The 12,500-nt window shown below is 46.8% G+C and overlaps 2 protein-coding genes across 2 annotated transcripts in view; one reads left to right on the top strand and one right to left on the bottom strand.

Annotated features, from left to right (window-relative positions):
• nup188 (nucleoporin 188) overlaps positions 1-7,379 on the top strand; it is a 23,353-nt gene extending 15,974 nt beyond the window's left edge. Inside the window, exons 35-44 of the mRNA XM_062554012.1 lie at positions 776-976; positions 1,361-1,453; positions 2,096-2,248; positions 2,500-2,637; positions 2,779-2,853; positions 4,517-4,738; positions 5,169-5,297; positions 5,406-5,464; positions 5,612-5,741; positions 6,185-7,379. Coding sequence (XP_062409996.1) covers positions 776-976; positions 1,361-1,453; positions 2,096-2,248; positions 2,500-2,637; positions 2,779-2,853; positions 4,517-4,738; positions 5,169-5,297; positions 5,406-5,464; positions 5,612-5,741; positions 6,185-6,364 — 1,380 coding nt within the window. The 3' untranslated portion in view covers positions 6,365-7,379. The remainder of the gene's footprint in view (positions 1-775; positions 977-1,360; positions 1,454-2,095; positions 2,249-2,499; positions 2,638-2,778; positions 2,854-4,516; positions 4,739-5,168; positions 5,298-5,405; positions 5,465-5,611; positions 5,742-6,184) is intronic.
• A 935-nt stretch (positions 7,380-8,314) lies between these two features.
• psmd5 (proteasome 26S subunit, non-ATPase 5) overlaps positions 8,315-12,500 on the bottom strand; it is a 4,464-nt gene continuing 278 nt past the window's right edge. Inside the window, exons 2-10 of the mRNA XM_062554013.1 lie at positions 11,618-11,762; positions 11,399-11,512; positions 10,941-11,066; positions 10,731-10,840; positions 10,062-10,204; positions 9,648-9,839; positions 9,246-9,355; positions 8,981-9,121; positions 8,315-8,712 (exon numbers count right to left, since the gene is read on the bottom strand). Of these exons, the coding sequence (XP_062409997.1) occupies positions 8,455-8,712; positions 8,981-9,121; positions 9,246-9,355; positions 9,648-9,839; positions 10,062-10,204; positions 10,731-10,840; positions 10,941-11,066; positions 11,399-11,512; positions 11,618-11,762 (1,339 nt within the window). The 3' untranslated portion in view covers positions 8,315-8,454. The remainder of the gene's footprint in view (positions 8,713-8,980; positions 9,122-9,245; positions 9,356-9,647; positions 9,840-10,061; positions 10,205-10,730; positions 10,841-10,940; positions 11,067-11,398; positions 11,513-11,617; positions 11,763-12,500) is intronic.

Genomic DNA, 12,500 nt, shown 5'->3' on the forward strand with positions numbered 1-12,500 from the left:
TATTGTTTCCACAGCTGCGGTCGTCTCCGATGCTCTAGCCCTGTAGCACCGCGCTGGCGAAGCCTTCAAGCGTGGTCTGGTGTCCGAGTCACCGTTTTAACTTTAAAAACATCGCGTCACGACGAGTCACACACTGTGTGTGCACTGGCAGAGCCATCAAGGACCAGAGACACTTTTCAACTTTAATAACGACATTAGGTCACCGGGCCTTTTGTGGTCTTGGAAACCAGCACAGCTCTGTGGAAGAATCCAGAGTTTGGCCACTGTGGTCAACTAAGTAGGTTTGCTGTCAGAACATCACAATATAAGTTCTGACAACCAGGGACATGACCTCAGAGCCGAATCTAAATGCCAACATGATGATGCCGTTTGGCACAAGATCTGTTGGGTATTTGGAATAAGTGAGGGAAGCCCTGTGAAGGATAAAGGGCCGTTCACACCAAGAATAGCTAAAATGATAACTATAGCCATAAGGATAAAAGCGTTCACAACGATAAGGCTCTCCTTGTGTTGCTGAATGTGATGGCTAAAATGTGATGGGTTCTGATTGCTCTGTTAGCTTTTTATCGTTCTGAAAGTGATCCACAACGATATCGTTCTTCATGTCTTTATCGTTATAGTTTATGTGTGATCGTTGTCCATTCATATTAACGAGAGTGATATTTGTTTATAGTTATCGTTATAGTTATCGTTCTTGGTGTGAAGGGCCTTTAAGTGTGTTCCTGCTGTCTTTTCAATTAGTTTCGCTTTCTGTGCCCCTCCCTCCCTCCGTCAGGTGTGTGTGTTGGCGCTGCACCTGTGTAAGGAGCTGTGTCTGGCGGACGCGGACGGGGAGCAGTGGCTGCTGGTGGTGCGGAAGCTTCCGGTGCTTCCGTCGGTGCTCAGCGCCCTGGAGCTCAGCCTGCGCTCCAACAAGAACCTCTACTTCACCGAGAGCGCCCTGCACCTGCTGCTCACGCTCGCCAGGACCCCGCAGGTGTGGAGACACACGCGCACACACACACACATGCAGACAGACAGACAGACACACACACACACACACACACGTGCACACACAGACAGACAGACACACACACGCGCAGACAGACACAGACACAAACACACGCTCGCTCACTCACGCTCTCTCTCGCTCTCTCACTCTCTCTTTCTTCCTGTACTTACACACACACTCACTTACAGTATATTGCACTTACACACACACTCACTTATATTGCACTTACACACACACACAGTCAATATTGCATTTACACACACCAACTGAACTCTCACTTGTGTTGCACTCCCACTCACCTTGATGAAAAGCATGTGGGAAATGACTGTGTGGAAATGCTGACGTGCGTTTTGTTCCTTTGTCCTGCAGGGGGCAGCAGCAGTTGCAGGAGCCGGAGTTCTGCAGAGCATCTGCCTGCCTCTGCTCAGCGTGTATGAGGGACCAACCAACGGATCGTCTCAGGTACACACACACACACACACACACACACACAGACACACACACACACACACACACATACACACACAGATGCACACATAAAAGACATTTATGTAAGGGAAATATCTTTGGAAACAGTTTGATTGATCCTTCTCCTGAAATTGGATATTAAGAGCCCAGCACTGCCCATATACTAAAGGAGTTAGACTGGAGCTGATGGTGAAGATCACTTTGATATGAGTTACAGCAATTTCCAGCAATGTATAAGCCGCATTGTGTATAAGTCGCAGGGCAGTGTTTTAGGCAAGTTAAAAGAAACAAAACCATATTAATACTAAATTTAATTGTCCCAGTGTATTACTGCAACTTCATAGCTGAAGAAATATAGCTGAATCAGTGTACAAGCCGTGGCTAATAGTTGGGAAATTATGGTAATTCTGTTGATAGACTTGCCACTCATAAAGACCTTTGGTAAAGCCTGTTGTCGGTTGGCACTGAAGGAGCGGTCATTCTCTCTTGGTAAAGCCTGTTGTGGGTAGGCACTGAAGGAGCGGTCATTCTCTCTTGGTAAAGCCTGTTGTGGGTAGGCACTGAAGGAGCGGTCATTCTCTCTTGGTAAAGCCTGTTGTGGGTAGGCACTGAAGGAGCGGTCATTCTCTCTTGCAGGCGTTCTCACGGCGCGCCCAGGATGCCCCGTGCTGGCCCGGCGTCTACAGGCTGTGTGTGTGTCTGATGGAGTCTCTGCTCAAGACGCTCCGCTACAGCTTCATCAACGAGGCCCTCGACTTTGTAGGGGTGCACCAGGAACGCATTCTACAGGTACGGACGTGTGTGTGTGTGTGTGTGTGTGTGTGTGTGTGTGTGTGTGTGTGTTTGTAAGCACAACAAATAATATTACATTAGTCATATGAACAGGTTTATGGCATACATGTAAAAATATGTGTGTCTGTGTCTATCTGCAGTATTTATTCATTATCTTCTTAGCCCCTGAGATGTGACAGGACATGTTCTGTAAGTGTAAATATTGTGTGTGTGTGTGTGTGTGTGTGTGTGTGTGTGTGTGTTTGTAGTGTCTAAACGCAGTGCGGACGGTGCAGTCCCTGGCGTGTCTAGACGAGGCCGACCACACCGTGGGCTTCCTGCTGCAGCTCTCTGTCTTCACCAAAGAGTGGCAGTTTCACCTGCCCCAGCTGCTCAGGGACATCCAGGTACACACACACACACACACACACACACACATGCATTCCTGAATACACATTCTCTCCTGAGTCTTTCCACCGCTTTTGACGACAGTCAGAGATGTTTGATTTGACCCTTCACCCTCTCGTTGTGTGTGTGCTTGTCTGCAGGTGAATCTGTGTTACCTGTGTCAGACATGTACATACCTCCTACATAGCAAGAAGATGCTGCAGCACTACCTCCAGGTATGAGAACTTGATCACACCACATGAGACATACATACATACATACATGTACAGTACATACACATATATACACACACACTCTCTCTCTCTCACACACACACACACACTAGGACACCTGTGTGTGCACACACGCAACACAAAATGAATGATTGACAGTTCACAACAATCCGTCCCTTTTGAGCTCAGCTCTGCCATCGAAAGCTTTGAACCTTTTCATGGAATGCAAACTAAAGACAAACAACTGATGGGTTGCTAGGAACAAAAACAAACCAGAGACTTTATTTTTTTATGTTCAGGAACTGAAGCTTTGATTTGAATGATTAGCCAGCATTAACTGTGGCGTTTAGATAGGAAAGCATCAAGGAAATCCAATGCGGCAGAATTTTTGTTTGACCCTGAAACCAATACGTTTGTATGCAAAATAGATCGGCTATACATTTTAATGCCATCCTAATATTGCCATGGCACATTATTAACCGTTTTTTTATTTGGTTCTAACCAGTTTGAGAACAGTAATTCTAAGGTGGAACACAAAACCAGAAACATTAAAATACTGATTCTGCTCGGAACAGTCCGGATGAAAACAGAAATTTAATAAGCCCTGAGAGGCCGCCGTTTGCACAGATTTTAGAACAGCTAGGGGCGTTGTAAGGCACGACACACAAGCGGATTGTGAAGGTGTATGTTTGTGTTGGATTTTACACCGGCATCAAACGTGATTCAGCCAATCATAATCAAGGACCGGAACTATCAGTGAAACGTGAAACGTAGAAATGCACAAGACCGCCTATATTAAAACATGACTACTTTTGCATTTATGAGCGATAACATAATCTAGGGTGGTCATTTTTAGTATCTAACCTATAACATCAAAAAAATCGATAGTCATCAAATATTTTATGGTATTCACGTGCATTGTAGTGGAACATTGGCACGCGTTACACTGTTAAATGCTCCTACGAGATCAAAATTGTTTGCAGAGGCGCAGCTGCACCTGTAAGATGTATGACAGAATCTCACACGTGAGAGAACTTCGTTTTTCAAGATAATTGATTGGTCAGTAGTCAGTAGGATTGGTCAGAGGACGGTAGTTTTTTTTACGATTTGAGCTATAACTTAGCACATAACCTGCTCCCGACCAGGTTTGGTTGGCAGCATAAGACACCATGGCGATACAGTGACGCTAAAACAGATCCACTTTTGTATGACCGCATACCATGGCTTTGAGCGCAACATACCTCGCTAACCCTAGCCTGGCTAGCGCCTAACATTTCTCAAATGAGACATGGTCTGGCAACCAGACATTCATTTTCTCGTATTTGAAAAAAGATCCAGATCCGTTCATTGGGCGCCACTAATGTCTTATCAAAATGCGTCTGTGCATAGCTCATCATCGTCTTGCTTTTCCCCCCTGTTCTGAGATTGGTCCCTTATCTCAGGCAAAAAATTAGGGCGGTAGTTTCTAGACTGCCTTAGCAGTGTGAATGAAATCACCGCGCAAGGCATGATGGGAACACCCAGGCTACGCTAACCCACCTATCGAGCTTGGTAGGACACAACACTGGTCTCTGCCCTATGCTGTAATTCCCGATGGCTGTGTGATATTCGCTGTCTGATTAAATTCTGGGTCGCTTATTTCCTGCTCCGTGTCATCCGTGTCCAGGCTAAGAACGGCGAGGCTCTTCCCCCGGGTCCTCTGCCCGTGGCGCGGGCTCAGCGCGCAGGGCCGGCCGCCTCCAAGGGCTCGGCGACGGCGGACGAGCGCGAGGAGCTGGAGCAGAAGGCCGTGCAGGCGGTGCAGTGCAGCCTGCTCAAGATCCTCAGCAAGACCCTCAACACGCTGCAGCACTTCACCCCCGACTGCTGCCAGATCCTCCTCGACCAGGTACACACACACACACACACACACACACATATACACACATATACACACACATACACACTTTCTCTCTCTATCTCTATCTTTCTCTCTCTTTCTCTCTCTCTCAGCTAGGCAATGATATTCTCATAGGGTACAATTTAAATGTTCAAGTACACACAAACACACATACTAATATTAACAATTGTAGAATCAGGAACATGCACAGCAAGATCAGGAATAAGCACACACACAGCTGTTTAACCTTGAAATGGAGGAGATAATGATTGTGTCTTGGTGTGTGTGTGTGTGTAGTGCATGGACCTAGCAGAGTGCAGGACTCTCTAATTTCCCCTCCCTCTCTCTCTCTCTCTCTCTCCTCCATCTGTCACTCTCTCTCTCTCTCTCTGGAGGAGATGATGTTGTTGATAATGATTATGTGTGTGTGTGTGTGTAGTGCATGGACCTGGCGGAGTACAGGACTCTGTTCGTGTTGAGTTTCTCCCCGGCGTTGGACTCCGACTCCGCACCTTCCTTTGGAACCCTGTTGGCCTCCATCAACGTGGCTCTCAACATGCTGGGAGAGGTACGCAGACACACACACACACACACACACACACACACACACACACACACACACACACACCATGGAGCTTGAGCAGACATGCATAATTATTTCTGGATCTGTGCATAGGTGGAGAAGAAGAAGGAGCCAGCATCAGCAGTCTCCACGGAGGAAACCCAAGCCCTTAAGTAAGACACACACACCCACACACACACACACACACACACACACACACCGAGGCCAGAAAGGAGAAAATCCCCTCTCCCTAAAGAGCCACATTGGACCTAACTCTCTCTCTCTCTCTCTCTCTCTCTCTCTGTCTGTCTCTCCCGCAGGTCCCTGCTGATGTTCACGATGGAGAACAGCGTGTGTGTGCTCATCTCTCAGGCCGTGCGCTGTCTGAAGGACTCGGCTGTGCCACCCAGGGACAAGCAGCGCCTCAAGCAGGAGCTCAGCTCTGAACTGGTACAAGCACCAACCAACCACCACCGCACTTTATCTCAGCTGACACACACACCTGTTTTAGTCCAGTCATTGTGGTTCAGTATGGTTAAAAAAAAAAGAGGGACAAATTGCAAGAACTTCTGATGATCCTGTTTGGAAACTGATGAAGTGTGCTTTGCATGCTATCTGTTCATCTTTTTGTTCTCAGAACGACATGTAAAATGTAAAACAAACTCGAGAAAGATTCTAGCTTCTAGCTTCCAGCATTAGATTTCGCTGAACCTTCATTACCTGCATTACCTGAACCTGCATTACCTGAACCTTCGCACTGGTTGTGATTGTGTCAGTGGATATCAGGAACACGTCTACACATGCTGATGCTCTTTCTTTCTTTCTTTCTTTCTCTCTCCCCCCCTCTCTCTCCCCCCCTCTCCCCCTCTCTCCCTCTCTCTCTCCTCCTACAGAGCACGCTCTTCTCCTCCCTGTCCCGTTTCTTCCGCCGGGGCTCCCCCTCCTCTCCGGCTGGTGGGCTGCTGTCGTCGCCCCAGACCAAGCCGGCCGCCGCCGGCCTCAAGGGCCCCGCCGAGGGCCAGGAGCCTCTGGTGCAGCTGGTGCAGGCCTTCCTGCGCCACATCCAGCGCTAGCCACCGACCGCCCGCCGTCACCACCACCACCCCTCTCCCCCCCGCGCTGCACGCCTGGGGGGGTTAAAAAAACGACCACCCTCGACCAACACCACCACCAACCCTCTCTGAGTCATCCATACAGCCCAGCAGTCACCGCTCGTTCGCCCGTTACAAGTCGCTCTGTGTAGTCGGGGATTTCGGGCTTTGGCTGCGGAGGGAGTCATATCCGAGAGAATGGAATGGACAGATGGATGGGTCAGTCAGACAGTCAGTGTGGCCTGGCCTGGTTTCTCTGGTGCCAAAGCGCATGTGTTTTTCTTAGTACAGTTGTGTGTGCGTGTGTGTGTGCGTGTGTGTGTGTGTGTGTGTGTGTATGTGTGTGCGCGTGTGTGTGGTACACAGACCAAGATCACTCAGTCTCTGAGTTCCAAAAGCCTCCGTGTGGATATGTAAGGGATTTTTGTTTTTACACTCAAGACACAAACACATGTGTGTAATGTATATCCTTCCTCAATCACACCGTTGTCTTTGGCATGCCTAGTTTTATAGGCTGCATCCAACACCGCTGTATCCTCAGTACCCATCACCGTTTAACATGACCAGTCAGGAAAGACTATGAGAAGTTACCTGTACTCGAGACATGTTCAGATATATAATTTGAGAGAGAGAGAGGGATATTGGCATGGCTCGACAGTACTGTGTTACTGTTTTTGTTTTCGTGTGTGTTCGTCTTTCATGAATTCAGCCTTTTCTATAATTCCTCTAAAACACATGTACAACCATCACTTTTACTGTGGTGGTGTTCTGCCTATACTCCAAGTATTTTTGTCTTTGTCTATTATGTGTGTGTATATGTTTGTGTGTGTGTGTGTGTGTGTGTGTGTGTGCGCGCGCGTGCCTGCGAGTGTATTGATGGAAAGTTGAAGCTAAAAGAATGATACTAAGCATGATGTTGATGCTCGAGAAGAAGAAACTGTTTTTTTGTTACAGTCTGTTTATACAAAAAAAATAAACAATTTTTATAGAGCAGTAACCAGACTAAAACCAGACTTGAATCTTCATTCACAGAAACGGAAAATGGAAGCGACTTGAATTCAATGCAGCAGCTCTTGCTGTATGCTGTACAGCTCTCTCTATACGTCCTGTTTTCATGGAGTTCATGTGTGGTTTTCGTTGTCATTTTACCCATATTTGGATAGGCTGTGGAGAGAGATGGGAAATATGTAGGAGAGACTGATCGAGAAGGCTGTCGATGAAATGAACGCAGGACAGATCTGACCCCAGGGGTGCGTTTCATGTAGCGTTTATACGTCCTCCCTCGCTCCTCGATGCCTCGATCCTCACTGATCTACATAAAGAATGATGGGGGGGAAACAATGGGATAGTCTATCCAGTGTTAGTTATAGATCAGTGGGAACGCCCCTCGAGGATCGAGCATCGAGGATCGAGGAGGCATAATGAGAGGCACCCCAGGTCCCTGTGAGCACGGCTCGTCCATAAGCTCATATGCAAAGATACAAAGGGTGCCTCTCATTCGTCTTTTTATATATCCTCCTTCCTCGGTCCTCGTTCCCACTAATCCAGATAAAGAATGATGGGGTGACAACAAGGGGATAGTCTATCCAGTGTCTTCAGCAATTAGAACAGAGTTACGGTTTAAAACTTAATAATTGTCATGCAAAGGAGCTTTTACTGTAACTGTTGCCAGGAATGTTAAATCATCCATAAATTCATAATCAAAGACATTGCAAAAGAACAAAAACTGTTGTTCCCTGATATCATGTACAACTTGTCACCAGGATAAAGTATTGTCAGTTCCAACAGATGGCGCACTTTCATCAGAATGAATTTAATCTTGTGATGGTGGCGTGTGCGGTTTCATTTCCAGTGGCTAACCACTTGTGGTATAGTGGTTAGTAAAATTTACAGTCTACCAGCATGACAACTGACAAATGATAACCTTAATAAGCCAGTTTAACACACACCATTTATTTTACACACACCATTTATTTAACACAAAGATTACAGAAATACAAAAAAAAGCATTAATTCAGCAGTGGAAATTATTAGTGTGTGTGTGTGTGTGTGTGTGTGTGTGTGTGTTTGCTTTATTCCGCCCCCTCCGTTGACACTGCAGACACCGCAGTGACATAATACGGACCCTCCCTCAGATACGTCCTGAGACGCAGTGCATTGTGGGAGCCGAGCACTTCCTGGGTGGTGGGCGAGCTTGCCAGCGCCCCGACCAGCTCAAACTTGGCATCCTTGGCCTCCTTGGTCATCCCTGACGACCGGTCCACAATCCACTCCAGGAAGCCTGGAGTTTGAATCATCATCTTCTGGCCCCAAGCCTGAGTCGCTATGGCCTAAGAGTTTCACACACAAACAAACACTTAAGAGCTGAAATACAGCTTGTAAGTGCACTCTCCTTTGAACATGCGCTCAGATTACGGGAACACTGCAGACTTTTTTCGAACAAAAAGAACACCTATCCATAAATCTATTAGATGGTAGACTAAACAAACTTAACCAAAGAAATAATCCATTTTATGGCTGATTGAGTTTGGGAAGTAAGAGTAGACTCTTGTGTGTTATCTCTCTCTTTTTCTCACACACACACACAGACACACTTACAGTGAAGACCCGCAGGGCGCCACAGTGCAGCTCAGGGAATGGCTGTGTGCTGATGTTGCGGAACGTTTCCAGTGGCTGAGAACTTATAGCACAGAACCATGTCTCGGATAGAACACACAGATCTTCCGTCTGGTCCTCTGCCTGGAACACATCACAGTCGTGCACAAGGTCAACGTAAAGAAATACGCTTCGGTCAGACCAAGTTCATCTACCACATAGACACACGTTCCTTCAGAAATGATCACACACACACACACACACTTACAGGAAGTGAGAGGAGGAGTCCAATGGCATCCAAGCAGCGCACCCGTACATCTGTTGGCCCATCTTGGGCAATCTTACTCATTCTTTTCCACACGGCTTTGAACCGCTCACCTGCACAGACACACACAGCATTTTTGACCCAGGTTCAAAATGTAATTGTACACTTGTGAATAGCAATATTCTGCAGCTGACTTGCATTGCCCAAAAAAACATGTAAAAACACAGATCTGTACACATTCTTAATTACAAGTCAACCTTTTCACACTCCTGACACATACCTCTTTTATTTGAAGAGAGAGATGCCGCACACTCCAAGTTAACTTGATACTTTATTCAAGCGATTTCAAGCGTTCGGAACGTTCGGGCCTGTCTGGCCTTCTTCAGGTCCCATGGTGGCACATACCTGTTTTATGTAAGACCTGCTTGCCCTCCACAGTGGCCCCCAGGGCTCCGATGGTGTCCATGGCGACGGTGGTCTGTGTGGGGTCTTGTCCCAGTAGCATGTCGAACACGGTGCTGAGGAAGGCTGGGTAGCACTCGCACACCTGCTGAGGGCCCTCTAGCAGAGCCAGCTTCCCAAAGAACTTCACCAGGCCTGACACACACACACACACAAAAACCTACATAAAGACCAGCCCTAAAATACATGAATACACAGAAATGTAGCTCACATGATGCCAGCTTTCAAACACCCAAATGCTGACATACACACCGCACACATAAAGAAGCTTTTGCTTTGCTTTTCATCAGTTATGAACCTCTCTCTCTCTCTCTCTCTCTCTCATACACACACACACACACACAGTATAAGTCTGACCTGGCATGTAGAGGCTGCTGAAGGGTTCGGTCTCGGCGCCGATGATCATGTTGGAGATGTGCTCCATGGCGCCCTGCTGGGCCAGGTACTGGCGGCCATGCTGGCTCTCGGCCATACGCGTCACCATCTCTATCGCCGTGGCCCTGAGAGAGAGAGAGAGAGAATGTAAGTCATGCCAATAAAGCTCATTTGAATTTCAATTTGAATTTGAATTTGAGAGAGAGAGAGAGAGGGGGGGGGGGTATAGATGTGGCAACGTGAACATGAAGACAGAAATTAACAGACATTTTGAAAACAATTGTTCACATACCAGGGTATCTGTACTGTTTCCATTGAGCTTATGCTATTTTGTGCTTGCTACTTGCATGCATAAATATGTATAATATATATACACATAATGTAATCTGAAAATTGCTGCCAAGATACAAAATTGTCTTTAGCAATTACATAAGCACATAATGTAATGTGAAAACAAAAAAAGAACAATGCAACTGATCTCAGCTGGTATTCTGTCTATAATAAAGGGGAATGGAAATTTCGAAGTGGCCCCAACTTTTGAACGGTTGTGTCTGTCTGTCTGTCTGTCTGTCTGTCTGTCTGTCTGTCTGTCTGTCTGTCTGTCTGTCTGTCTGTCTGTCTGTCTGTCTGTCTGTATCTGTGTGCTGTTACCTGACCAGGATGTCATCACCAGTCATCTCCTCCAGCAGCTGGGAGATGAAACCACTGCTGGCGCAGTAACCCAGAGAGACAGCTGACACAGAAGATACATCCACCACTAACTAGAGAGAGAGGAGGAGAGAGGGAGGAGGACAGTCAAAACACTGGGTAATGAAGAGTACAGTACATTAACAGACTGGGGAAACAAAGAGGCTGACCAACCTCATAGACTCTGTATCGGATGATGTCACTGACGGCCATGATGTCTTTGAGCTCTTTGAGGTGAGCACGGAACAGAGCGTCCAGTCCAGGCTTACACTGAGCCAGCTTTGTCAGAGCAGAGATGGCCTAACACACACACACACACACACACACACACACACACACACACACACACACACACACACACACACACACACACACACACACACACACACACACACACACACACACACACACACACACACACACACACACACGTTATACAAGTGCAACAGTCTGTTCATACAAATTGATCATACATACCTTATAGATATTATTCGTACATAGCTGTTCAAGTGCAACAGTGTGTACAAATAATTGGGCATACATGCCTTATGGATATTATTTGTACACATGCTTCAGCATGTAAGTGACTGTACATGTGAAAAAGAGAATTGAGCGTCAGTTCCTGTCTGTACCTCTTTAGCAACAGAGATCTTCTCAGCAGCTATGCACTGGATGATTTTCTTCAGGACTTCCTCACATGCCAGCACCTGGGTCAGAGCCTCACCATTCTGCACCACCCGACCCATCTAAGGAAACATATTACATTTACATTTCATTCGTCTGTTTTTTACTTGTGTATGTATGTAATTATCCATACGTTTATCTATAGTGCGTATACTATTTATGTGCACCTGTGAGAGAGTGAGAATCTTGACGCTGTCGTCCGGATGCTGCAGGCCGCTCTCGAGCGCCGACCTCCTCGCGTCAAACAAGAGAGCGGGATCTTGGGCCTGCAGGATGCGCCCCAGAACTTCAACACAGATCTCTATCTGCTCCCTGTGCGGTAGTCAAACACACAACGCCATCATTTCTCTGAGTAGTCCCCCAGATGTATGCTTCTAACACAAACCGGTGAAGCACCCGATTTGGTTCCCCCCCAGTTCGTGTTTCCCCTATAGGTCTTTCTGCAGAAGCTCTAGTCGGCTACCGTAGCTGAAAACCGGAAAACGCAATTCAGTACTAAGAATACGTACGGTAACCTAGCCACAACGCAAGAACTTTAGTATAGTGGCGTAAAGGAAACACGAACTGGGGGGGGGACCAAATCGGGTACTTCACCGGCATGGATAAGAGAATACGACTCCTCAAAACCAGACCCGCCCACAAGTCAGAGGATCCAGGCTACCATGTTTGTGGTAAGTGACAGCTCGTCAGCAGCAGCCCCAATTTCACTTTCTTTTACGTTACTAATTGTATTGGTCACCTTAAATCCGCTTTAACAACTCCAAATGAACGTATCTTCAAACGTGTGGTGAGCACAACATGTTGACCAACATTTACTGGCCTCTGTCAGCGCAAAAGCTAAGCACTATCACAAACTAGTAGGGTAGGCCAGGCCCCTACTGCTAGGTCAGTTTAGTTTTCCCTTTTCGATCATGTATTTTTAATAGATTACGTAAATCAGAGAAGACTGTGGCAAATATGTAACACGAGACCCAGACTTGACACAGAAGTAGCCTAAACTACCTATTGCACAGCCTAACGTTATCTCTGGCACAGTTTAAACTGACAAGC

This window comes from Sardina pilchardus, chromosome 14 (genome assembly GCF_963854185.1).
Source record: "Sardina pilchardus chromosome 14, fSarPil1.1, whole genome shotgun sequence".
Taxonomy (NCBI): Eukaryota; Metazoa; Chordata; class Actinopteri; order Clupeiformes; family Clupeidae; genus Sardina; species Sardina pilchardus.